The sequence below is a fragment of the Bufo gargarizans genome, chromosome 7 (assembly GCF_014858855.1).
Source record: "Bufo gargarizans isolate SCDJY-AF-19 chromosome 7, ASM1485885v1, whole genome shotgun sequence".
In the NCBI taxonomy this organism is placed as follows: Eukaryota; Metazoa; Chordata; class Amphibia; order Anura; family Bufonidae; genus Bufo; species Bufo gargarizans.
This window is the reverse complement of record NC_058086.1, coordinates 157,558,146-157,584,536: the sequence shown is the minus strand read 5'-3', so window position 1 is coordinate 157,584,536 and position 26,391 is coordinate 157,558,146. Positions and strand designations below refer to the sequence as shown.

Sequence of the window (26,391 nt, the reverse complement as noted above, 5' to 3'; positions counted from 1 at the left end):
CGTCGTTCGTGCTGATCGCGTCTCCTGGACCACGTGACCGAGCTTTATAAAAGGAGGAGCGCACAGCCTGCTGGTTTACTAGTCGCGTAGCTCGGTTGAACGGACGCCGTAACAATGGCGTCAACGAGTCGGTGAGTGAGCCGTCTGCTTCGTGCTGTCGCCTGCCCCAGCTACGTAGTTGTGGTGCGGGCTGCCTAGAGTTGAGGGCCCGGGTTTTGGCTGCTGGTTGTCCGGGGCCGGGCAGCTGTCGGGAGCCCGGAGACTGTATGTTTCCACCATGTTATTAGCGGAGCAGAGGGCCCCACACGAGGCGCTGCCCGAGCCTCCCAGCTGTCATGTGACCACAAGTTACCCCACAAGGCCTCCTGATACCGGACCCTAGCTGCTGTCACATTGCACCTCTTCTCAGTCATCTGCGCCTAGGAAAGCTGGGTGACCACCAATATGGCTGCTGTGAAAGGGCCTGTCGCCTGGATAGTCACCACTGAATACAAGGAACTTTACTGAGGGTATGCAGCTGCTGCGTTACTGTGTTTCAGCGCAGTCACAGGACCGGTGCTCTCCTTGTAGCTACGTGGACATGCTGATCAGGGGTCTGGAAACATAGCCCCCCCTGTGGGGCTAGAAGAGCGGGCAGGGTAGAAATCTGCAAGGCTACAGTTGGGGTACATTCACACGACAGATTGCGGAACGGATGCAGACCCATTCATTTCAATGTGGCCGCAAAAGATGCGGACGGCACACAATGTGCTGTCTGCATCCGTAGATCCGTTCCGCGGCCCCACAAAAAAGATAGAGCTTGTCCTATTCTTGTCCGCAACCGCCGACAATAGGCATTTCTATCATTGGGCCGGCTATATTCACATGGCCAGTATCCGTGGTTTGCGGACCGCAAAACACATACTATCGTGTGAATGTACCCTTAAAAGATGACAGAATGTTTGATTTCTATGTCTGATCCGTGATGGGCGCCGGACAGTGACTTGTCATAGTCTGTCGTTCTAACGGGAAAAAATGTGCAGCGTTATTTTATTTTTCTGTCAAAATGAGTCTGTGAATGAGGCTCCGACGTTGCCCTTAGTCTTAAAGGGGTATTCTGGTGCCACAATTCAAAAACAGGTCAGAGACAACAAATGCTCAGTACTCACCTTAGGGGTGGGTTCACATCACATTTTTCTCATCTGTTTTAACGTATACAAAAAACTTATTGGTAAACGGATGCCTCGGACTGATGCCATACAGTGGCATCCGTTCACCATAGAGTTCCATTGTAAAAAAAAAAAAAGTACTGGTATGTATTTTTTTTTTTTTTTTTACTGGACTGTGCAGGATACTAGAACTGTGTGCTGTGTTTTTTTGTTTTTTTTTGTAAATTATGGCAGTGCCCCCCACTGTCTTCTGTGGTCCCCACTGCTCCTGTTCTCCGGCTTGACAAGCTGAAAACCCCTTGGACTGGCTGAGCCACTAATCACTGAGGGAGGTGCGTCATCACCGCGGAGAGGCGTGGGAATCGGTAAGGTGACTACTTGCTGTTTTTTTTTTTTTTTTGCCGTCTCTGACCTGTTTTAATTTTGCACCTAAAATTGGTGCTCGAGAGTACCCCTTTAAAAGGTTGTATGATCTTGCGCAGGAGTAACCTTGTGTTCTTGCTTAGGCTACGTTCACACTTGCGGCAGAGGATTCCGGCAGGCAGTTCTGTTGCCGGAACTGCCTGCCGGATCCGGCAATCCGGACACAAACGGATGCATTTGTCAGACGAATCCGGATGTGGATTTGTTCTTACAAATGCATTGAAATACCGGATCTGTCTCTGGTGTCATCTGGAAAAACTGATCCAGTATTTATTTTTTCCACAGATTTAAAGGTCTGCACGTGTGCAGACTGGTAGGTCGGATCCGTCAATGCGGCAATTTTAATGCCGGATCCGGCACTAATACACTTCAATGGAAATTTATGCCGTATCCGGCATTCAGGCAAGTGTTCAGGATTTTGGGCCGGAGAGAAAACTGCAGCATGCTACAGTGTTTTCTCCGGGGAAAAAAAAACGTAAGAGGGACTGAACAAATGCTCTCCATTCAGAAGGCATTAGGATAAAACTGATCAGCTATTTTCCGGTATAGAGCCCCTCTGACGGAACTCAATACCGGAAAAGAAAAACGTTAGTGTAAAAGTACCCTTAGTTCTGCACAGACCAGAGATGAGCAAACCTATTCTAAGCGATTTGCCATCAGCTGGGCGGCGTTACCTGTGAGGAAGTGCTCACCTGCTGCAAGGTTGACAGGGCCGGACATTTAAAGGGAACCTGTCACCGGGATTTTGTGTATAGAGCTGAGGACATGGGTTGCTAGATGGCCGCTAGCACATCCGCAATACCCAGTCCCCATAGCTCGGTGTGCTTTTATTGTGTAACAAAAAAACCGATTTGATACATATGCAAATTAACCTGAGCTGAGTCCTGTCACTAAGATGAGTCAGGGACAGGACTCGGCTCAGGTTAATTTGCATATGGATCAAATCAGGTTTTTCTAATAAAAGCACACAGAGCTATGGGGACTGGGTATTGCGGATGTGCTAGTGGCCATCTAGCAACCCATGTCCTCAGCTCTATACACAAAATCCCGGTGACAGGTTACCTTTAACTCTGCCCTGACTATTTCCTGCCTGCGCTAGTGGAGCAGGTTTACAGGCTCTGCATCGGCTTTAGAGCAGCGCCTGCGCAGGAATTCATTCACTCGTCTCTACCCAAGACCCGATCCTGGGGAGCTAAGAGTTTTGTAGACCAGAAAATTATTTAATGATTTATTATTCTTTGAGAAGTGCTCCATGCAGTTCACTTATAGCTTCCCCCAGTGCTTGTGTCCATAAGGATGCTGCTGTCAGGAGGAGCAGTAACTGTCCGCATTGTATAAAGGGCATCTGTCAGCAGATCTGTACATATAACACCGGCTGACCTGTTACAGGTGCACTTGGCAGCTGAAGGCATCCGTGTTGGTCCTATGTACATATGTGTCCACATTGCTGAGAAAAATTTTGTAATATATGCAAATGAGCCTCTAGGAGCAACGGGGGCGTTGCCATTACACCTAGAAGCTCAGCTCACACTGTAACTGCTGTACTTTGACAGCTCCAGGGGGGGAAGCTGCTGGCACGGGGGGGGGAGAGCTTGGTCTGATCACACAGGGGGTAATGAAGGGTGTTGGGGACTGATGGCAGAGGTGTTTTTATAAAGGAAGACAGTCTATTAATTCATTTTTATTTATTAGATTACTCCATTAAAGGGGTTGTCCGGGTTCAGAGCTGAACCCGGACATACCCTTATTTTCAGCCCGGCAGCCCCCCTGAGCCTAGCATCGGAGCATCTCATGCTCCGATGCGCTCCAGTGCCCTGCGCTAGATCGCGCAGGGCACGGGCTCTTGTGTTTTCAATAACACACTGCCGGGCGGTAACTTCCACCCAGCGGTGTGTTCGGTGACGTCACCGGCTCTGAGGGGCGGGCTTTAGCTCTGCCCTAGCCGTTTTACTGGCTAGGGCAGAGCCAAATCCCGCCCATCAGTGCCGGTGACGTCACCGGGGTTCCTGTCAGCCCCATGGAGAGCCCGGTACGTCACCGGAACTCAGAAAAATGCCTTTGCCCTGTGCAATTTAGCGCAGGGCAAAGGAGAGCATCGGAGCATGAAACTGCTCCGATGCTCATGTCAGGGGGGCTGCCGGGGTGAAAATGGAGGGCTGTCCAGGTTCAGCTCTGAACCTGGACAACCCCTTTAATCGTAAAATTGATAGAATACTCGATTTCTAAGATAATCGTTTACTGCAGCCCTAGCTGCCACGTTTGTGTGAAATCCTGTAGGAGACTGGTACAATGCCATGTAGTGTGACCGCCGGCATGCTACCCTGACTGTCCAGTGACCATAGTAATAAACCATCTGCAGCACGTAGGTAGGACCTGAGTAACCTGCTGGTACCAGTAGTAATTACTACCTGCAGGACTTACTCATAGATGTCATAGTCCTCCCACGTGCCAGGAAACACCATTGTCAGGGTCACATATAAAGTGAGGGTTTTTAATTTATGTCCCCCCCCCCCCCCATTTTAGAGTATTTAAAGAAATGTTCAGTCTGCTTAAGGCCTCATGCACAAAACCGCATTTTCAATCTGCCGATCGGATGCAGACCCGTTCACTTCACTGGGGCCGCAACAGTTGTAGCCAGCACATGGCGTTCCGGGTCCTGCTAACATTTTGTGGACAAGGATTCTACAGGAGTTTAAAAAAAAATGGCGGCATGCACTGGAATCTGCGGACCACAAAACACATACGGTGTCCACAGTGGACTAATGGCTTGATTTGCAAGGATAGTTGGACTTTCATTGTCATTTATTCAAGTGTATAGGTGAGGAGAAAAATACTCAACACCATAAGGACGTCCGCCAAATTGGCATGGGGGCGTTTTTTGTGGATATAAGTTGGGACGGCCGCCTGAATTGAGCTTGGTAGTAGAAACGTTCCTTTGCGGTCAGTGTCATGGTGGACAGTCCACCTCACAGCACCTGTTACAGATCCGTGTAGTGTTGGTATTCATCGTACCGCCTGCTGTGTCCTGAATTAGAGGTCGTGCTTTAGATGCCATATAAGAACAGTGTTAAGGCAGGTTTACACCGCAGATTGTCAGAAGGGAAGCGTTCTTTCCTCCGTCGGCTGCTCGATCAGTGAAGGAGACCAATGTACTTGCATGCTGCAGTCTCCTCCACAGTATGACTATAGCGATTCCTCGTCCTGCTACAGAATCAGACTGCCCAATCTGCTGCCCAGAAACTGATTGGTGTGCCTGCATGAGCGACAGGATCACCCGACGAATGTAGCAGTTTTCTTGTTCATCGGGTGATCGGCGGCACATTTACACTGGCAGATTGTCGGTAAGGAACGCTCGCGGGTATGTTCATTCCCAATATTCTGCCCGATATTTGTGCCGTGTCAATCGCCTTTAGTCGTCCCTCAGACAATATTAACTTGTTCTGGAACGACCTTCACTCATTGCATTCCTTCCCGAAAATTGCCTGCTCGTTAGTGGAGGGGAAGATCTGCATTTACATGCAGCGATCACCTCCACTGAATGAAGATGAGCAATGAATGGAGTCGGTAGAAATTTTAGGTAGGCTCCAGCATCTAAAAACAAATAAAATAACCTCTTAATGCCGTCACATACATGTACATGATGTAACTTTAAAAGGGTTTTCCCATTTGAGACAATGGGGGTGTAACGCTAGGCTGATGGGTGCGGGTCAAAGTGGTGGGACCCGCGCCTATCTGGCAATGTGAAGGAGGGTGCACCGCACACGCACGACTGCCCTCCATTAATTTCTATAGGGCTGCCGAAAATAGCCGAGAACTGGCTCTGCTGCTTCCGTCGGCCCCCTAGAAGTAAATGGAAGCAGTGGCCGCGCAAGAGCAGTAGATGAGGTACCTGCTGAGTAGATGAGGCTTTCAAAATGTGATCTACTCAGTGTGGAAATTGACCTGTGATGCAGGTTTTGAGATCTGTTATTTTCAGGGGAAAATCTGACTGAACTCGGATGCGTTTCTTGCGGCAAAATTTTAATGAAAATTTTAATGTACAAACCGCATAGAATACAGTGTGAATGTGGCCGACCTTACGCGCCCCTCCTGTAAGAGCCATGTGCAGGATTCGGCATCTTACCTCAGTAGTTTGTGTGGATTCCAGTTGCAGAAAGCTGTGCAGCTGATCTGCCATGTGTGAATACGCCCTTAGCGCTGTACAGAAGGTGCTGGTGCCTGCATTGTACCCCAGGAAGGTGAGCCTTGTGGTAGGTACTGTACGCGGGAGAGCACGTTCCGCTGCCTGTGTTGTGTCTTCGGTCTGTTAAATGCATTCATTCTGATAATCCCGGACTTCAGTGTGAATGACTCCCACAGGCCGCTCCGCTGACAGGAGCCCAGAGGGAACGCCTAACGTCCCGGGTGAGTGCAGTGTACAGGGAGCCCGGTGACTACCTGTCGGGGCAATCCAGCGCTTCTCGTAATTGTACTTCAGGTCAGAATGTGTAAAATGGCAGGGAGGTCCACAGTAATAAGGAAGTGCGTTCTTCAGTGTGTGATGTTATGAGGTAGGTAATCTTCTGGGCATTGGGCGGATTCCGTTTTTGATGAACCCCAATACGTTTCCATACACATTAGATTAACATTGTCCGTCCCATTCCGGCTATTTTTAGGTGTACGGAGCTACCGACCCTCTAATATGTGTGGCTTCCTGATGTGACTGCATTTGAAAGAAGGGTCGGGCATGTACAGGGGGTCCGATGTTCAGGCAGATTATCGCTAATGAGTGTTCGTATGATGGTCTGCGCCGATTACCCAGTGAACGAGTAATGGGATCGTCTGTGCGGTCAGCTAAATTTTCTGCTGGCAAATAATGACCCTGTATGGGGACAAGAGATGGCATAGCGATCGCTACTCCCCATACTGTGGAGGAGACCTTTGTGTAATTGCAGCAGTCTTCTCCACCAGCAATCGCCTGCGGAATTGAGCAGTGTAAAGGGGCCTTTAGAGGTCAACACACCAAATCCTTTTGTGTCCTTCAGACCATACCGCCAGCAACGTGCCAGACTGGACGGGCCAACCAGGGAGTCAGATTTTATAAGGAGAAGCTGGTCCCTGAACATGATCACAAAGGATTGACTGAATTCAGCCGATCGTGACACCCAAGTTCGGCTGACGGCAGTTTTTAACTGACTGTGGGGCAAAATCTGCCTTTTCTTCAAGCATGCCAGTGTGTTTGGGGCGGTCAGTCGGTGAGCGAGCATTTGGCCCTTAGGAGGCCATGAGAACGCTGTACTGGATGAAGTCAGGACTCTGACCTGTGGAGTGCAAAAAAGCAGAGCGTGAAGAAGATGGGGACTTCTTAGTGGTTTCGGGTTCCCCTATAAGCAAAACTTACCGGTACTTTTCCAAGTAGGAAAACGTTTTGGACCGCTTGTGAGAGCCCTGAACGGAAAGCCAAAACGCCAGTGTGAAAGCAGCCTTACACTCCCTCAGTGCGCCTGCGCCGATGACATCACCGAAATAGAAGACGTCATCGGCGCAGGCGCACTGAGGGAGTGCTGAGGAGACGAGCCTCCTCATCTCAGAGTGCCTGCGCCAAATCAACACAGGCGCGCGATTTTTGAAATGCCGACAGGGCTGGCCGGAGGAGGAGATCCCGGCTGGCCCTGTCAATCAACACGACGAGGGGGCGGATTTCTGCAGCAGCTAGCAGCAAGTAGCCGCCCTACTTGCTGGAAGAGACCGAATTTACATATTATAAAACTTCGTTTTTTGCAGAAACTGCTGGATCAAAGTAAGTAACACAAATATATTGTCATATATCGCAATATAACTAATTTCACTAGCCCAAAAAAAATATATCACTTTAGTGGGGTGACAGAAGCCCTTTAAGGACTCGGCAAACATGGCGTACCGGTACGTCCTAAGTCCCTAAGGGGTTAATGGAATTTATTTACCAAAAAAATTAAACATATACAGCCTTATTCTACATAATTAAAAAACGAATCTTTATTTCATGATGGAATAACCTTTGGATGGTAATATATTTAACTCAAAAAGCATTTTATATTAAAAAAAAATGATTTAAATAAAAAAGAATCCGATTTAAATAAAAATCCATTTATTTTTATTTTTTAAATCATAGATTTTTATCCACCCTGCGCACAAGTAATGTAGTCGGAACCAAATCAGACAGCTCACCGTGCTCTTGTTACGCTGCGCGTAAAAGGGCAATCCCTATATCAAAATTCAAAGGATAATCCCAGCAGGCGTACTTGTTTCCAATCTCTTATTTTGATTGAAATAAAGTATACTAATCACAGGACGCGCTTCGGCCCGTCCAGCCTTCCTCAACTGCATGATGCTAAATGACAGTGTAACATTTTATAGACACAGATTAGTCACATGGTCATGGCATCATCAATTGATTAAACAGGAAATGACATAGGCATATAATTAATGTGTTTTTCTCACTATGGTCTGTGTTCATCATAAAGAAAAGAGTCCTCCGGACTATGATGGTGGTATTGCGGTCTGTCAGAGAATATATCCCATAGTAAAATCCAAAACGCACAACCCAATAATCTGTATTCAGGCCTTTGGGTTGTAAGGTACCCACAGTACGGATCCAGACAGCCTCCCTTTTATAACCCCTATTTAAAAATCTAGATGTAATCTCTTCCATCCTTGTATGTTGTGTCCCTGGATCTGAGACTATCCTCCTAAGGCCTCATGCACACAACAGTATTTTTTCACGCTCCGCAAAACGGGGTTCCGTTGTTCCGTGATCCATTTCAGTTTTTGTTTCCGTGCGTCTTCCTTGATTTTTGGAGGATCACCAGACATGGAGGAAAGTGGAAAAAAAAAAAATCTAAGTCAAGTTTGCCTTGCAAATGATAGGAAAAAACGGACACTGATCACGGACGCGGATGACAAACGGTGAAAGTCAATTGGTCCGCAGAAAATCATGGAAAACAGAACGGACACGGAACACAACGGTCGTGTGCATGAGGCCTTAGGGTCCCTTCACACGTCCATGTGTGTTTTGCGGATCCATGGATCCGCAAAACAGACATCGGCGATGTGCTTTCCGCATTTTGCAGACCTCACATTGCCGACACTAAATAGAAAATGCCTATTCTTGTCCGCAATTGCGGACAAAAATAGGACATGTTCTATTTTTTCGTGATCGGAATTGCGGACCAGGAAGTGCGGATCCATGCTGCCCCATAGAAATGAATGGGTCCGCAATTCCATTCCGCAAAATGCAGAACGAAATTGCGGATGTGTGAATGGACCCTAATCCTCAAACAGATTTTGGGATGGCTTTTTTAAGGGAAATGAATGTGCACTTTGATAGTGTAAGGCTACTTTCACAGTAGCAGTTTTCTTTTCTGGCATGGAGTTCCGTCCTAGGGGCTCTATACCGGAAAATAACTGATCAGTTTTATCCTAATGCATTCTGAATGGAGAGCAATCCGTTCAGGATGTCTTCAGTTCAGTCTTTTTGACTGTTCAGGACAGAGATAATACCGCAGCATGCTACGGTTTTATGTCTAGCCAAAAAAACTGAACACTTGCATGAATGCCGGATCCAGCATTTTCTTTCCCCATAAGAATGTATTGGTGCTGGATCCGGCATTCAAAATACTGCAATGCCGGATCCGTCCTTCCGGTCAAGTGCAGATCGGTAAAAATGTGAAGAAAAAAATAGAAACGGATCAGTTTTGTCCGTATGACAGATCCGCTCTTGCAATGCATTTGTGAGACTGATCTGCATCCGGAGCCGTCTACAAATGCTGTCCGGTTGCATGCAGATTGCCTGATCCGGCAGGCAGTTCCAGCGACGGAATTGTTTACCGGATCACTCTGCCGCAAGTGTGAAAGTAGCCTAACACGCTATTTCTATCCGTTGCTTTTCTCTATAGGTCAGTACATAAATAACCACCTTTATGTTTCATTACCATCACATCTAGGAAATTGACAGCATTTTGATCATATGTTGGCGTGACTTTTAATGCACACACTTATGCCGGATGTATGACCGGTTATTACCTGCCGGCATCATGGGGCTCGAGCTACGGTTCGTTGGTCAGTTGCGCACAGGTAATATAGGCAGATAACGCATATCCGGCAGGTGTTCATGTGAGCTTGGTTTTCTGCTAAACTGACTTGTGATTTCTCCCGATTTCCACATAGCTGTAGTACTCCATTTCTCCTGTGGCAGCGCTGTAGGGGAAGTAAACACTTGTCAAGTTCTTCAGCCACCCTGACAACAAAAGGGCATTATTAGTAACTGCAGCTACCCGTGAAGTAATAAAAAGCAGCATTAAAGGGGTTGTCCACTGATAGAACATTGATGACCTATCCGGAGAATAGGACATCAGTTTCCCATCAGCCGGACCCCTGCCGTTCACTTGTTTGCAAGGGTTGTGGTGCTGGGGCAAGCGCTGCATCCTTTTCACGGCTGTGAAGTGTAATTAAAACTGCTCGTTCCATTCAAGTGAATGAGATAATTGTGATTCAGCGTTTCACACTAGTGTTAAAACTATCCGGCAGAGGTACAGCCTGCGTAGCCAAAAGGGCCGGAGCACCGCCAGGCCTCATTGACTATAATTGGATCCGGCGTGAACGCTTGCGCTGGGTTTTTGTCCAGCTTACTATCTGAGCTCATGCGGGAAACTGTCCAGGTTCTATTATAATCAATAGGTTCCGGCGGAAAGCTAGTCTCCGGCTATGCTCGGTGCGATGAACTCGGGCAGAGGCTATTCCTCTGTCAGATAGTTTTAACTAGTGTGAAACTAACTTTACACTGCAGTGAAGAGGACGGAGCGCTGACTCCAGGGCCGCAACCTCTTCAAACAACTGATCTGTGGAATCGGACCCCCACGATCCGATACCGGTGACCTATCTAGAGGACAGTTGTTCCAGATGATTAAAAATCTCAGACAACCCTTACAATTGCCTAAATGATCTACTCCTACCTGTTTCTCCAGCGGTGCCCCCTGCTGCGCGGTAGAGGTGACATGCTTGAATACTGCATGTGACCACTGCAGCCAATCTGTGCCCTCAGCAGGGAACTACGCTGGAGAAAATGGGCGAGGGTATCCTGCTTTTTTATTTTAATCAATAGTAGGGGCTGTCAGATTGTGAAAGAGTCATGTGGGCATCCTGCTTGGTGAAAGGGGTTCTCCAGGAATTAAAAAAAAAGTATTTTCATTTTTTTTATAATATATTCACAAATACCTTTCATTACTTAGAATGGCTTTTTTGTCTTGCAGCGCAGTCTGTAGGTTATAAAGCATTTTCATTGTTAGGCCGTGGTCATAGAGGCAAAATCTGCCACTGGTGGGCATGTCTCTACAGTCTGACCCCATCACTTATTGAACAGTGTCAGAACACCCGTTTCTCACTTTATTCACAAATTTCTCAGTGGAATAATAGAGGAACAGTGCAAACATTTACAATAATAGACGTGTCAGGAAATCCAATGAATCTTTCCATAGGCTGCACATAGGAAATACGTCACCCGTTTTCCTTGCACGGCAATAGTCTGTGGATTTTGCCTACACGTGTGAATTTACCCCTGATGTTACTTCTACTACAGATGTGCAGCGCTTCACGTTAACATGACAATAACATCTGCATTTGTGTTTTGCCTTAGTGTGGAACCGAGAGTGACCTGTCCAAATCATCCTGAGGCCATTCTGGTGGAAGATTACAGAGCGGGGGACATGATCTGCTCAGAATGTGGATTAGTTGTCGGTAAGGTCACGTGCGGCTCATAGAGAACTGGGGAAGTGGGGTGTATCACTGTGATGGTACGACCACACGTGGCAGATACGTCATGGATTTTTGCCAGTGGAATAGAGTGTTGAAAATCCACAGCGTTTACCATGGCAGCAAAGTGGAGGAGATTTAAAAAATGTAAAAAATCGGTCTGCGGCACAGTTTGCCAATCTATGCTTTATTCACCCATGTAGTGCAGAGGTTGAAGACCACAGCCTTATGCCTTTAAAGATTCACATGTAGCTTGTGCAGATTTAGATTTTCTGTACTAAGATACATTTTAAGTGACTTTTATCCTAAGGGGGTTCCTGGGACCAGGATCCTGATGACCTTTCCTCCGAATAGGCCATGGATATCAGATTGGTGGCACCCCAGACCATGCTTTTTGAAGAGGCCATGGCATTTGTGCAACTCCTACCGCTGCTAACTTCTGCTCTGCTGCTCAACGCTGTCCATCTTAGAGTGCCCCCTAGTGGTGTCTGCTAGAAGCTACTAGCTTTGTCAGCCTGTAGGTCTTCCTAATTCTGGACCATCTCTGAAGTAAACCTGTTTCTTACTTTTAGGTGATCGAGTTATTGATGTTGGCTCTGAATGGAGAACTTTCAGCAATGACAAAGCTACCAAAGATCCATCTCGAGTGGGAGACACCCAGAATCCTCTTCTAAGCGGTGGAGACCTGAGTACAATGATTGGAAAGGTAGATCTCATGGCCCACGCTGGCTACTACATGTATGTAGTACACATATAAATCTACACAGTGATTCTCTGTATAGCTATTTTGTTCAGCTGCAGTCTTCAACTGGTGGCTCTTCAGCTGCTGCGAAACCACAACTGCCGGCTCTAGTCCGGAAATGCTGGGAGTTGTAGTTTCAGACTAACCTGAATTGAGGAGGTGAGTAGACGCCTGGACAGGGGGGTGGCGGAGGATGTAATGTTTCTTGGACTTGGCAGAGGTATTTGATACTGTCCCTCATAGACATTTAATGGGTAAAATAAAGGTCTATAGGCTTAGAAACTACAGACTGTAATTGGATTAAAAACTGGCTGACGGACGGTGTCCAGAGTTGCGGCCAATGATTCCTATTCTGAATGTTCCCGGGTTATAGGTGGTGTACCCCAAGGTTCAGTCCTGGGTCCTCTATTATTTATTTAGTAATGATATTGAGGATGGGATTATAGCAATGTTCCTATTTATGCAAATTGCACCAAGCTGTGCAGTCTATGGAAGGTGTCCAAACACTACACAGCTGACTTGGGCATTCACTTGGCAAATGAGTCAGTGTAAATAAATGTAAAGTTATGCATCTTGGTAGTAATAATCTACATGCATCATATGTCCTATGGGACGTAAAACCGGGGAAGTCACTTGGAGAAAAGGATTTGGGTGTCCTTGTAGATTAAATAACCGCATACCATGTCAATCAGCTGCTTCTAAGGCCACCAGGATATTGTCATGTAGTGGATGAGGCATGGACTCGCGGGTCAGGGATGTAATATTACCACTTTACAAAGCATTGGTGCGGCCACATCTGCAATATGCAGTTCAGTTCTGGGTGCTAGCTCATAGAAAGGATGAGCTGGAGAAAGTACAAAGGAGAGCGACTAAACTGGTGAGGGGTATGGAGGGTCTTGGATAGGAGTACCATGTGGCCATAAGGACCATAGCTAGCTCTTGTTAACTAATTAAGACTGCACTGTTGAGTCAATCTACATTGTAAATGGACGCGCAGCCCAACTAAACACTGCAGTCTTCATTAGTTGGCAAGAGCTAGCTGCGGCCGCATCAGAACTGGGAAATGAACGCGCAGTGTGATGAGCTATATAATATGTAAATGTGTAGAATTCTGGTTTCCAACTCCCCTTCCTTCGACCCCTTCAAAGCATCCATGGTACCTATACAGCGTATGTCACGTCTTTAACGATGGCATATATTAAATGTGACAATGGGGAAGGCTAGATGGATGGATCGATTGATCTGCCTGGGGGGCTGAAAACTGAGAAAATATAAATATTCAAATCTCTTCTCAAAATGCATAAACAATTTAAAAAAAAATCTATCACGGGCATTGCCCGTACTATTAAAATATAAAAAAAGCTTAGCCCTTACTGTGAATGGTGTCACTTTACCTCCCCCCAAAATTTTTATAAGTGATCAAAAAGTCATACACACCCCAAAATGGTATTAATAAAAATTACAGACTGTCCCACAAAAAAATAAGCCCTCACACATCTCCATAGACATAACTATAAAAAAAAGTTATGGGGGTCGGAATATGGAGATGAAAAGAAACTATACATACATGGTATTGCTGTAATCATACTAAGGCTCCATTCACACGTCCGCAACGTGTTTTGCGGATACACGGATCCGCAAAACACAAAGCGGCAATGTGCAATCCGCATTTTGCGGACCGCACATTGCCGGCACTAATAGAATATGCCTGTTCTTGTCCGCAATTGTGGACAAGAATAGGACATGTTCTATTTTTTTGAGGAAACGGAAGCACGGATGCGGAAGTGCGGATCCGCAAATGTGGATACGGACAGCACATTCCAGCCCCATTGAAAATGAATGGGTCTGCACCCGTTCCGCAAATTTGCGGAACAGATGCAGATCCATTTTGCGGACATGTGAATGGACCCTAACCTAGGGTTAAGCGGTAAACAGTGGTGTCAGCGATATACCGCGGTATTAAGAAACAGCGATATCGCTGTTTCCTAATAACAGTGGTATTTTGTGTTGTCATAGAAGCAGTCACATGTGCGCTGACAGCTTCTAAATCTGTGTCCGCCAGCCCCCCGCCTCTGCATAACAGTACTCACAACCACATTACTGCCCGCAGCGGCCGCCCCCGACTCCTAGTAGCTCCACATATTCATGTCTCTGTCCACCGACGTCTGAATCGGATAACGGCAGAGGCGAGCACAAACAGCCAGGTGGGAAAAGTCTCTCCAACTCCCACACAGTTTGGCCTGCGAGGAGTGAGAGACGAGACCTTAAACATAGAATAGAACCGGCCCGGGTGTCATACATAAAGGTGCTATGTCTGCCTGCCTTCTGCGGCCTGGTCCTGCCTGCAGTCTGCACACTGATCTGTAATAGCAGGCATGAGCAACATGACATTATACTGAGGGGGTCAAATTAAACTTGTTCATACAGTGTAACGTCTCCTTGTGGCTGCCCCCGCACAGTGTAACGTCTCCTTGTGTTTTTTTTTCTTTTATATGGGTATTTATCGCAATAAATTTATTTTATAGTCTGAATATTTTTGATATCTCCCAACCCTATACTAACCTAGAGAATGAAGAGCACAAGTAAGTTTTACCGCATAGTGAACAAAACCCATAAAACTGTGGCGGAATAGCTTATTTTTAAAACAATTTAAATTTTTTCCTCAATTCCACCCCATCTGGATATATTTTTTTTCTAGCTTCCGACTATATTATATGCAATATTAAATGGTGCCATTAGAAAGTGCAACTTGTCCCGCAAAAAATAAGCCCTCATACAGCTGTGTGAATGGTAATAGAAACAAGTTATGGCTCTGAGAAGGCAGGGAGTGAAAAACGAAACCGCCAAAACAAAAAAATCGCTATGTCAGGAAGGGGTTAATTCACGTACCATCTCATCCCTTCATTGAACTTTGACCTGAACCTTTGCTGAAACAACCAAGATGCAACCGTGCTTCTCAGTGCACTCTGCACTTTCGGGTTTCATCAGCTCTGCTCTGCCATATAGTTTCTATAGATCCGTACTCTGCATGTTGGAAATGTCCGCAGAGCTGATGAAACCCATTTTTTTTTTTTTTTTTTTTTTTTATTAGTATGGGGTATGAATAATACTTTAACATTTGTATGTCTGTATTTTTTGTCCTAGGGAACAGGTGCAGCAAGCTTTGATGAGTTTGGGAATAATAAATACCAGAACCGTAGGACAATGAGCAGCTCGGACAGAGCCATGATGAATGCCTTTAAGGAAATTTCCACTATGGCCGACAGAATAAACCTCCCCCGTAATATTATTGTAAGTCAGCATCTTGTGAAAGCCTTTCTATATCACTTCTCTAAAATGTGTAATGTGGTTTTTATTTATTTTTTATTCTTTTTCCAGGATCGGACAAATAATTTATTTAAACAAGTGTATGAACAGAAAAGCTTGAAGGGTAGAAGTAACGACGCCATAGCTTCTGCATGTCTGTATATTGCCTGTAGGCAAGAAGGTGTACCCCGAACATTTAAAGGTTTTTAATTTCTTGTCCTAAGTTCTTGATGCTAATGTTTTAGAATGGGTGCTTTATTTTGTATGTATGTATAGTCTTGGGTGAATGGGGAGTGTGTTGTAATGGAATGATTTGACTGTTGTGTAAAACATCCCTTCTCCATGACTTAATGTGCAGGATTAAAGCCCGCGTCCAGGTGACATACAGGTATGGCGCTTGGTCACTGAGTTGAGTGAAGCAGATCTAGAATGCTTTAAAGCCCACACACCACTTTGACATGGATCTTTTTTATTTTTTTTGCATAGGTTAATGGTTTCCTTGAGCAGAAGCTTTCACTTTGCAATCTTCCTTCCTTAATTTTCAAACCCCCCTGATATTTGGGTTACAACCTGCTAGTTGTAGACTTTTCACATGTCTGTGTCCAGAATGCTGCAGTCTTCACTAGTTTGTGTATCGGCACCGCTTCATCCCTGTATTGATTTCCCCTTCTATAGCTCATGAGGGATCTTCTCTTGCTTGTACCGACAAACGCTGTTGCTGAGGATGTGATCCCATCCTGCAGAGTTGGCCTTGGGTTGCTCTGCTTTCGGTCTACACTTCTATACAACCTATGTGACTCTCCTCCAAACTATGTGTGTGCCTCCCTATCTACACGAATGTAAGGCCTTCCGTGCCTGCGCTGCGGACCACAAATAGCCGTCCGCAATATATGGGCTCTGGCTGTGTGCACTCTGATGCGGACCCATCGACTTGAACTGGTCTGATTTACAAAAGGTAGGTCATGTCCTATCTTTTGCAGTGCGGATACATGGACCTGAAAGCCCACGGAAGTGCTTTGGGGTGTTTCCATGGGCTTCCTATCCATGCCTCTGCCCTGCAAGAGATGGGACATGTCCTATCTTTGGCCATATTTTGCGGATTGAGGAGCCATTCAAGTCAATCCACATGGCCATTGCCTGTGTAGTGTGGACCCTCCGTTTGCGGTCCGCAATACGGGCACGGAGGCCTTATGTTCGTCTGAACGAGCCCTTATTCTGGTACAGTTTTCTGACACCCTAGCAGGCTATGCTTTGTGGGCATCTCTGGTTGATGAGAAAACTCAGCTATTTACCGTGAAATAAAAATACTTGTTCATGTGCGCTCCTGTATGAGGGGGGGGTCATCAGCCTAGACCTGGGTGTAGGTTTGAGAGACCTTCAATAAAGTGACGACCGCCTAACTGTTAGTGTTTTCTTCCACTCTATGCCTCCTTGAGCGCCAATGCCAGACCGCGCTGCATCCAGTGCCAATTTCACCTGCTGTGTTGTGTTTGTTCTCCATGAAGGCCCCACTGAGCGGGATAATGTCCTCCCCTGGACACATCTGAAGCAGATTATTTGCTGCCGTTTAATTAAAACTCACTTGCTCTTGCGAACTGACTACCGTAGTCTGACAACCGACGTTTGTTTGCTTTGTAGAAATCTGCGCCGTCTCAAGGATCTCCAAGAAAGAAATTGGCAGATGTTTTAAGCTGATCTTGAAAGCGCTGGAAACAAATGTGGATTTGATTACGACTGGAGACTTCATGTCCAGGTTCTGTTCAAACTTGGGTCTCACCAAACAAGTGCAGATGGCAGCTACTTACATTGCACGCAAAGCTGTGGAGCTGGACTTGGTTCCTGGAAGAAGTCCCATATCCGTGGCAGCTGCTGCCATTTACATGGCTTCACAGGCATCTGCTGAAAAGAGAACGCAGAAAGGTTAGTAAAATGCTGCTTAGATGACCCATCAGCTGCAAAGTGAAACCGCTCCCTCCTAGGCCCTGTATACATGTGTATATGCCTAAAAGTTCAGTTGTATACAGTACGGAGTCGGCGAGACTCATACTTTCACTTCCTGATCTGTTTGCCCCATACAATACAATTACTCTTGTATATGAGCAGGGTTGCAATATTCATTGTCACCAGAGGGCACCACTGCACCAAAAAAGGGTAGTCCCAGAATGACGACAAACACTAGATAAGAGCTGTCTGATTGCTGGGAACCCTGCTGATCATGGGAATGGGGGTCCCATGTCCCCAGTTAAATGGTGTGGTGGTCAAGCTGTATGGGACTGTGGGGGAATGGCCAAGTACTGTGTTCTGCCATCTCCAGCAGTCCCATGGAGATCAAGCATGGCAATGCTCATGGTCGATCACTTTCATATGAAGACACTGATCCCTCTCGTGATCAATAGTGCCCCCCCCTTCTTCCCCCACTAATAGGAAACGTATCGCCTAGCCTGTGAGTTTAGAAATGGTTACCATAAATATTCGTTCATGTTTGGCCATTATCGATCTGCACCCAGCTGCCAGCTTAATGTAACTACCTGGTTGTCTTTTGCATCTGTTCTATAGGGCCAGAATATTCATTTGTATGGGAATATGAAACAGCCAAGCACATATTGCAAATGCAACTCCATTTAGGGCTGAAAATATTAATCGATTAAATTGAGTAATTCAACACAAAAAACACCTTGATGCAAAAAAAAGTCATGTGACCACGGAGCGGGAGTGAAGTGCTTGCTATTACTCACCGCTCCGTGGACGCCGGCCGGTACCCCCATCGTCACACATAGTCAGGTCAGTGCACTTCTTTATAGATGAGCTGCTAACACTATTCACAAGTGTTCATCCGTGTCTGCGGTTTTCATGGCTTAACAACACGTAGTCACTAGCGGATTACGGCAGAACATATGGCTCCAGTGTGCACAGCGCCCGGCACCGTCCTGTACCTGCAACCACTCGCCCATGTGTCCTCCGTCACAGGTCACATTACCCAGCATGCACCGTCACGGCTTCCCTCTTCCCACAGTGCCTTGCCATAGCCCGTTCAGCCACTGCACTGCGATTATCTGCGGAGTCCCAGGCAGGGCTGATGCTGGTTCACGGTGTGAGGGTAGATCTGCGCTCCGGTCACCATGCAGGAGCTCATCACTTGTGTGGATCACATTCACTTTAACCTGGAGCTGGCTATAGAGTAGCAGCTGGGGGCACAACCTCTCCCCTTCCCGGGCATGGACAGCAAGTGATGAGCGGGACGATGGGGCTGGGTACTCTGCAGCCAGTCCATGTTTCCCGCCTGGCGGTCCCCCTGTGTCAGCCCTGTGTGGCTGATGTCACGGCTCCCAGTGGTGCTGTCACCCAGAGTAGCACGCCATGCGGAAAGCTGATGGCACTGGGGGATAGTGGAGCACTTGGGCTGATCGCACAGGGGGAAACAAAGGGTTTTGGGGACTGGTGGCAGGGGGTCTGAGGTTTTTATAAAGGTAAACCAGTAAAAGTGTTTTTTCTTATTAGATTACTCGATTAATCGTAAAAATAATCAATAGATTTCTCCATTTCTAAAATAACCGTATACTGCAGCCCTAGCCCCATTTAATTGTGTACAACGGGTTCTTCATTTGTGGGAATATCTAACAAATCTGCTGCACAAGAATTGGACTTTCGGCTGGCTTCTTAAAATCCCCAGAATCCTTTTAAGATTCACTATGGTGCATGCATACCTCATCAGGGAATCCACCAGAAATATGCCATGTACAGTAGTTACATGTAGTGTTGCCTAGTTTAAAAAAAGGCAAGTGTAATCTAGGCTTAAACGGGTTGTCCCATTTCACAGGATAGGAGATAAGTATCTGATCAGTGGAGATCCAACCACTGTGGGGCCCGCCAGGTCACCATAATGGGGGCCACTGTTCCCCTACTTGAATGGAGCAGTGGACATGAATGCACACTGTCTCCATTCAACTGTCTAGGACTGCCAGAGATATCGGAATGCATGTCCGCCATGCTATTCATTGGTCCCCATTCTTGTGATCAGTGGGGGTCACGGCAGTCAAACCCCTGCCCATCAGACATCTGGAGGAAAGGGGTTGTCCCATTACCACGACAGAACACTTGGTGAAAGCGCCTACAGGACATCCTGAATCTGTCCCGAGGTCGGCTGACTTCACGTCACTAGACCTACAATGAAGCCTGGAACTCCCAGACATAATACCAGCATGGACATGCAGCGTATTTCACATGAATACTATTGGATGGGCCCTAGTAGAAACCCTCGGGAGGTTTAACCTCAAACACACCACTGGTCACTGGACCAAAAATCCCTGTAGGGGTACTACTGTATGTGAATTAAAACATTAAACTTTATTTTAGGGCTGCAGCTAATGATTATTTGAATAATCGATTAGTTGCCGATTAATTTCTACGATTAATCGGGAAAAATGACAAAATTACAAAACAAAGCGGTTTATATGATTTTACCTGAAAAATTATGTTCAAAGGCCATATTAAAACAAATTGTGGATGGCACTGTTATGGGGGGGATTTGTGGGTGGCGCTGCTATGGAGAGGGGGATCTGTGGGTGGCGCTGCTATGGAGAGGGGGGATCTGTGGGTGGCGCTGTTATGGAGAGGGGGGATCTGTGGGTGGCGCTGCTATGGAGAGGGGGGATCTGTGGGTGGCGCTGCTATGGAGAGGGGGGATCTGTGGGTGGCGCTGCTATGGAGAGGGGGGATCTGTGGGTGGCGCTGCTATGGAGAGGGGGGATCTGTGGGTGGCGCTGCTATGGAGAGGGGGGATCTGTGGGTGGCGCTGCTATGGAGAGGGGGGATCTGTGGGTGGCGCTGCTATGGAGAGGGGGGATCTGTGGGTGGCGCTGCTATGGAGAGGGGGGATCTGTGGGTGGCGCTGCTATGGAGAGGGGGGATCTGTGGGTGGCGCTGCTATGGAGAGGGGGGATCTGTGGGTGGCGCTGCTATGGAGAGGGGGGATCTGTGGGTGGCGCTGCTATGGAGAGGGGGGATCTGTGGGTGGCGCTGCTATGGAGAGGGGGGATCTGTGGGTGGCGCTGCTATGGAGAGGGGGGATCTGTGGGTGGCGCTGCTATGGAGAGGGGGGATCTGTGGGTGGCGCTGCTATGGAGAGGGGGGATCTGTGGGTGGCGCTGCTATGGAGAGGGGGGATCTGTGCGCTGCTATGGAGAGGGGGATCTGTGCGCTGTTATGGAGAGGGGGAACTGTGCGCTGTTATGGAGAGGGGGATCTGTGCGCTGTTATGGAGAGGGGGATCTGTGCGCTGTTATGGAGAGGGGGATCTGTGCGCTGTTATGGAGAGGGGGATCTGTGCGCTGTTATGGAGAGGGGGATCTGTGCGCTGTTATGGAGAGGGGGATCTGTGCGCTGTTATGGAGAGGGGGATCTGTGCGCTGTTATGGAGAGGGGGATCTGTGCGCTGTTATGGAGAGGGGGATCTGTGCGCTGTTATGGAGAGGGGGATCTGTGCGCTGTTATGGAGAGGGGGATCTGTGCGCTGTTATGGAGAGGGGGATCTGTGCGCTGTTATGGAGAGGGGGATCTGTGCGCTGTTATGGAGAGGGGGATCTGTGCGCTGTTATGGAGAGGGGGATCTGTGCGCTGTTATGGGCATAACAGTGCACAGATTCCTTTCCCCATAACAGTGCCATAGACAGATCCCCCTCTCCATAGCAGCGCCGGCCCTGCTGCTCACAGCAGACTAATCACTTACTGCATCTTTATTTTACCTTACAATCGTGACGCTCCAGTAACTACAGGCAGATCGGAGGGCAGCGTAACGTCACTTACTCACGTGACGCACCTGCTCCGCCCACTTTATTAATGACGGAGGCGGAGCAGGTGCGTCACGTGAGTAAGTGACGTTACGCTGCCCTCCGATCTGCCTGTAGTTACTGGAGCGTCACGATTGTAAGGTAAAATAAAGATGCAGCGACTTAAAGTAAACCACCCGCATAGCAACGAATCGGCGATTATTCGATAACTGGATTCGTCGACAACGAATCCAGTTATCGATTATTATCGATTACATCGATTAATCGTTGCAGCCCTACTTTATTTGGTCATTTAAAATATGGTTATAGATAAACCAATACCCACACACTTAAAACTATCAGATGATAGTGCTGGAATGTGCTGAGCTGCTGATTGGAACTATTTCTCTCACATTAAAGAGAGGAGATTGAAGGAGGGTGAAATGTTGTGATTTAAGGTGTGCAGTTTTGATGCACAGGAACAAGGATGTGACCCTATTTGGGGAACACTTAGACCTGGGCCCAGGTCGTAACTGTAAATCCTAACGCCTATTAACATGAACCTGCGTATCACTTGCCACTAGCAACACAACATTCACACACACCCAGGAACGTGTTACTCGTATTCCTGGAACCATATGTACTTATTAAAGCACCTCTTGAGCACTAACGTCTGCCTAAAATCAATTTGCGCCTAACACTAGTCCCCACCCGACATGTTTTGCCGCGATGCGGCTTCGTTAGGGGTATTAGCGTTGGCGCGCTGAGGAACAGGAAGCTATATTAGCTAAGTCACGCCCCTGTTTGTCTGCAGCGACTGATCTATCGGACGTGGCTGCGGGGGCGTGTCAGCAGTATCGAGTGCATGGACGCCTAGTGATGAGCTCATCATCACGCGTCCTCTGCCCATTCTGTTTACCGGCACCATCTGATTAAGTCATGATAGACGTCTGCCCGCCTCCTCCATGTCATGGAGGTTAGGAGTGGCCGCGCAGAGAACAGTCTGCAAGTAAACAAATTCAGATGGGTGGTAAATGTCTGATAGACTCAAATGGAGGGACAGAGGCACAGAAATTTAAATTTATATCCTATTAATTACAGATCATACTTATGTAGAACTAGGTTTATCAAAAATGAAGGGGAGATGGATCAATTATATTAGCAAACTTTACATTCTCCATAAAAATACCATTAGCCTCTATCCTCCACTAATGACAGAAAAAGTACTCGGGGTCCACTTATGTTTGTTCCTCATTGAAAGGGGGTATGGGGTCATCATGTGACCTATAACACAATAGAACCTTGCGTATATACTTTATTTTGTATTGTTCATTTTTTTCCATCACATAAATGGCAGTGATGACATATTCCAAATTTGATATATTTCAATATTTCAAAACAACATAGACATGGATGTCAATATTTGTGAAACTATTTTTATAAAAAGCCTTCATTAAGTCCAGATGGAGCTTTACTAGATAATCTATATATCCATTTGGCCTCTTCCTTTAATAACTTGGCATCCAGGTTTCCAGATCTGGGACCCAATTTTACTTGGAAGAGACCCCAGAATTTCAGCACATCTATACAACCATTATGGACATATGAAATATGTCTATACAATGATGTATCTTTTTTACTATTTATTGCACTGATGTGCCCCCAATATTTCACATGACACACTGTATGCAGCCGTGTATCTGTGGTATCAGACCACCTCACCTTGATGTCTCCTTTCCACAGAAATCGGTGACATAGCCGGTGTAGCCGATGTCACCATCCGACAGTCCTACAGACTCATCTACCCACGGGCTCCAGACTTGTTCCCTGCAGACTTCAAGTTTGACACACCCGTTGACAAGTTGCCGCAATTATAAACCAATCTTCTGCGGTTCTGGAATAGTTGAGTTGTGTTGCAGTTTTATTTCAAGGTGATGCAGACACGTCAAGCACAATTGGTGAACTCTGCAGCAAGTCTGAAAAACATTCCAAGCATTTTCTATATGTATATATCATAGCAGGTTAAATATTTAAGATTTGAACAACTGCGTGTTTCTTTGTTTTGCATACATTGTATATTGATGGCTAGTAACGGCTAATAAATACTTTCCAGAAACTGTTCCTAGTCATCCTTTAGGAGCCCGACAACTCCCGCTTTGTACGGCAGGAGCTGACAGCACCCTGGTGACGTTCAGCTCGGTGTACATTGTAACAGTCGACTTCCTGTTTTAATGAATGCAATTTTCTATGTAATATATACTTTTCTGTAATTGAATGGCTTACTGTGCTTTTCTTTGAAGACCTTTCTCTTCTTCGTAAATGTCACCGCCTCATGGTCACTAATGGCCAAACCCACATTCTGTTTCCTAAATGTATTAGGCCTCTTGCACACTAATGTTGTGCATCCGTTCCGTGCATTGGGGACTGCAATTTGCAGTCCCCGATGCACGGGCAACGTCCGTGCGACGGATCGAGACCCATTCAGCTTGAATGGGTCCGTGATCCGTCCGCACCGCAAAAAATAGAACAAGTTCTATTTTTTAGCGGTGCGGAGGCACGGACAAACACCACGGAAGCACTCCGTAGTGCTTCTGTGGGGTTCCGATCCGTGCTGCCGTTCCACATCTCCGTGATTGCGGAACCATTTAAGGGCTTCTGTCACCCCCAGAACACCTTTTTTTTTTTTTTTTTTTTTTTGGGGCTTGTTAAAATCCTTATTTAACTATTCCCTATATAGGGCTCTTACCTTTGTCTGTGGCTTAGTTTCCTTAAAAATCGATCTTTTAAAATATGCAAATGACTTCACTACCAGCAAGTAGGGCGTCTACTTGCTGGTAGCCGCCGCAAAAAAAAAACGCCCCCTCCTCCTGTTGATTGATAGGGCCAGCGAACACTCTCCTCCGGCTGGCCCTGTCAGCATTTTAAATCCCGTGCCGGTCTTCATTTGGCGCAGGCGCTCTGAGAGAAGGAGGCTCGCATCCTCAGCACTCCCTCAGTGCTCCTGCGCAGATGACGTCACCGAAAGAGAAGATGTCATCAGCGCAGGCGCACTGAGTGAGTGCTGAGGAGGCGAGCCTCCTTCTCTGAGCGCCTGCGCCGAATGAAGACGGCGTTCGCTGGCCCTGTCAATCAACAGAAGGGGGGCGGGTTTTTGCGGCGGCTACCAGCAAGTAGACTCCCTACTTGCTGGTAGTGAAGTGATTTGCATTTGATTTTGGTGGTGACGGAAGCCCTTTAAGTGAAAGGGTCTGCATCTGTGATGCGGAGTTCAAGAGGCCTTAGTAGTATCCAGCCATAAAGTTCAGGGTTGTATTGCTTAAAGGGAACCAGTCGTCATGAAAATGCAAATTAATCTGCAGGCAGCATGTTATAGAATAGGAAGAGCTGGGCAGATATATAGTTTTGTGTGAAAAGATTTACTAAAACTTGTACTTTATACATTTAAATTCCTGCTCGTTCTGGGCTCTGTCGAGGAGGCGGTCCTATCAGTGATTGACAGCTATCTCTGCATTTACAGTCATAGAAAGAAGGCTGTCAGTCATTGATGGGACCGACTCCTGGACTACAAAGCCCAAAATAAGCAGGGTTATAAATGGAAAAATTACCTAGTTTAGGCTACTTTCACACCTGCGTTCAGGTGTCCGCTCGTGAGCTCCGTTTGAAGGGGCTCACAAGCGGCCCTGAACGCAGCCGTCTGGCCCTAATGCATTCTCAGTGGAGGCGGATCCACTGAGAATGCATCCGCCTGCCAGCGCTCAGCCTCCGCTCCGCTCAGTGAGCGGACACAGCATTCGGGTGTCCGCCTGGCCGCGCGGAGGCGAGCGGATCCGTTCCGACTTACAATGTAAGTCAATGGGGACGGATCCGCTTGAAGATGACACCATTTGGCTCAATCTTCAAGTGGATCCGTCCCCCATTGACTTTCAATGTAAAGTCTGAACGGATCCGCTCAGGCTACTTTCACACTTAGAAAATGTTTCTAAGTTCTAATGCAGACGGATCCGTTCTGAACGGAGCCACCGTCTGCATTAATATGAGCGGATCCGTTCAGAACGGATCCGATCGAACGCTAGTGTGAAAGTAGCCTTAACTGAATATTTTCCCATAAACCTATATATCTGCTCAGCTGCTCCTGCTCTATAAACTGCTGCCTTCAGCTCTGATACCTTGTTCAACATGACGGGTTCTAACTTGCTGCCTCATGGTTAGCTTTTCACCACGATCTTTAACAGGTAATTAACTCAAAATGTAACTTTATTTGAAACTATTCTGAATGCCCTTAAACTGTTGTAGTAATTTATTTTTCGCTTTATAAAATGCACCTGATAAGACGCACCCTGGTTTAAGAGGAGGAAAATAATAAGAAAAAAATAATCGGACCTAAGAACAGAATTCAGATCAGTGCCCATCAGAGAGAAAACAAATTCCGTTACCTTTCCTCGTCCCTCACTGCTCTCCAGGTTCGGCCGTCTCTGCTGCATTCTTCACTCCCTGATCTTCTCTGGACCTGCGCTGCAGTGTCCTCGGACTGCACGCAGCATCAGGTCATAGCGTGCGCACATGTCCTGACGCTGTACTCTGTCAGGACAGTGTAGACAGTGCTTCGCTCCCTGCGACTCCTGCATACTAGCGAGCACTTCCACAATGGAAGCGCCCACTAGTATTCGCTTCATAAGACGCACTGACAATTTAAGTGTGTCTTACAAAACAAAGTAGGGTACTTTGATTTTACTGTTACTGCCAAATGGGGCACCCAACGTTCAGAGTGTCTGTAGCGTGGAATCTGTACGGTCATACGCAGCTGACGTGTGGTGTATGGGCGTGCAGATTCCACAGTTCTGCAGCTGGCTTCATTACTGGCAGGTAATACCTAGCTGTACAGATGTGCTATGCCAGGCTTTAACCAAGCGGGTACAGGCATGTGTGCTGCTGCCAGTATTGAGCTTGCCGCAGTGCCTATTCCTGTGCAATCTGTACACTGCATACATTATAGACACCCTGAACTGCAAGTGCCTATTTTGGCAGTAAAATAAAGTATATTATAAAAATGAGTTTTAGGGAATTGAGTTTGATATGTCAGACACGCCATATTTGTTCATAAATTTCCAAAAGGAATAACGGGAGCACCATAATGCATGCCTCAGAATCTCTTCATAGAATTCTGCCCGTTTTTACTAAAACGGCTATTACCGGATTGTTGGTGCCTATGAGACGGCCATAAGTCCCTAGCCCAGGGATCGGC

General features: G+C 46.9%; 1 protein-coding gene across 3 annotated transcripts; it reads left to right on the top strand.

Annotated features, from left to right (window-relative positions):
* Positions 1 to 23,419, top strand: GTF2B (general transcription factor IIB). Of its 3 annotated transcripts, XM_044301138.1 has the most exons (8): positions 14 to 131; positions 9,533 to 9,662; positions 11,221 to 11,321; positions 11,909 to 12,042; positions 15,223 to 15,369; positions 15,457 to 15,586; positions 17,023 to 17,304; positions 22,893 to 23,419. In XM_044301138.1, exons 3-8 carry the CDS (start codon positions 11,291 to 11,293, stop codon positions 23,024 to 23,026), a joined length of 858 nt encoding a protein of 285 aa, XP_044157073.1. In that variant the 5' UTR covers positions 14 to 131; positions 9,533 to 9,662; positions 11,221 to 11,290; the 3' UTR covers positions 23,027 to 23,419. The 3 variants fall into 3 exon arrangements, with proteins under 3 accessions (XP_044157072.1, XP_044157073.1, XP_044157074.1); XM_044301137.1 differs by lacking the exon at positions 9,533 to 9,662 and having other exon boundaries at positions 1 to 131; XM_044301139.1 differs by lacking the exons at positions 14 to 131; positions 9,533 to 9,662 and adding an exon at positions 176 to 509.
* The last annotated feature ends 2,972 nt before the right edge of the window (positions 23,420 to 26,391 follow it).

Excerpts from the sequence above, each read along its gene's own strand:
- GTF2B (XM_044301137.1), top strand. Across the intron at positions 11,322-11,908 it reads AGAATGTGGATTAGTTGTCG|GTGATCGAGTTATTGATGTT; the intron begins GTAAGGTCACGT and ends TCTTACTTTTAG. Across the intron at positions 12,043-15,222 it reads TGAGTACAATGATTGGAAAG|GGAACAGGTGCAGCAAGCTT; the intron begins GTAGATCTCATG and ends TTTTTGTCCTAG.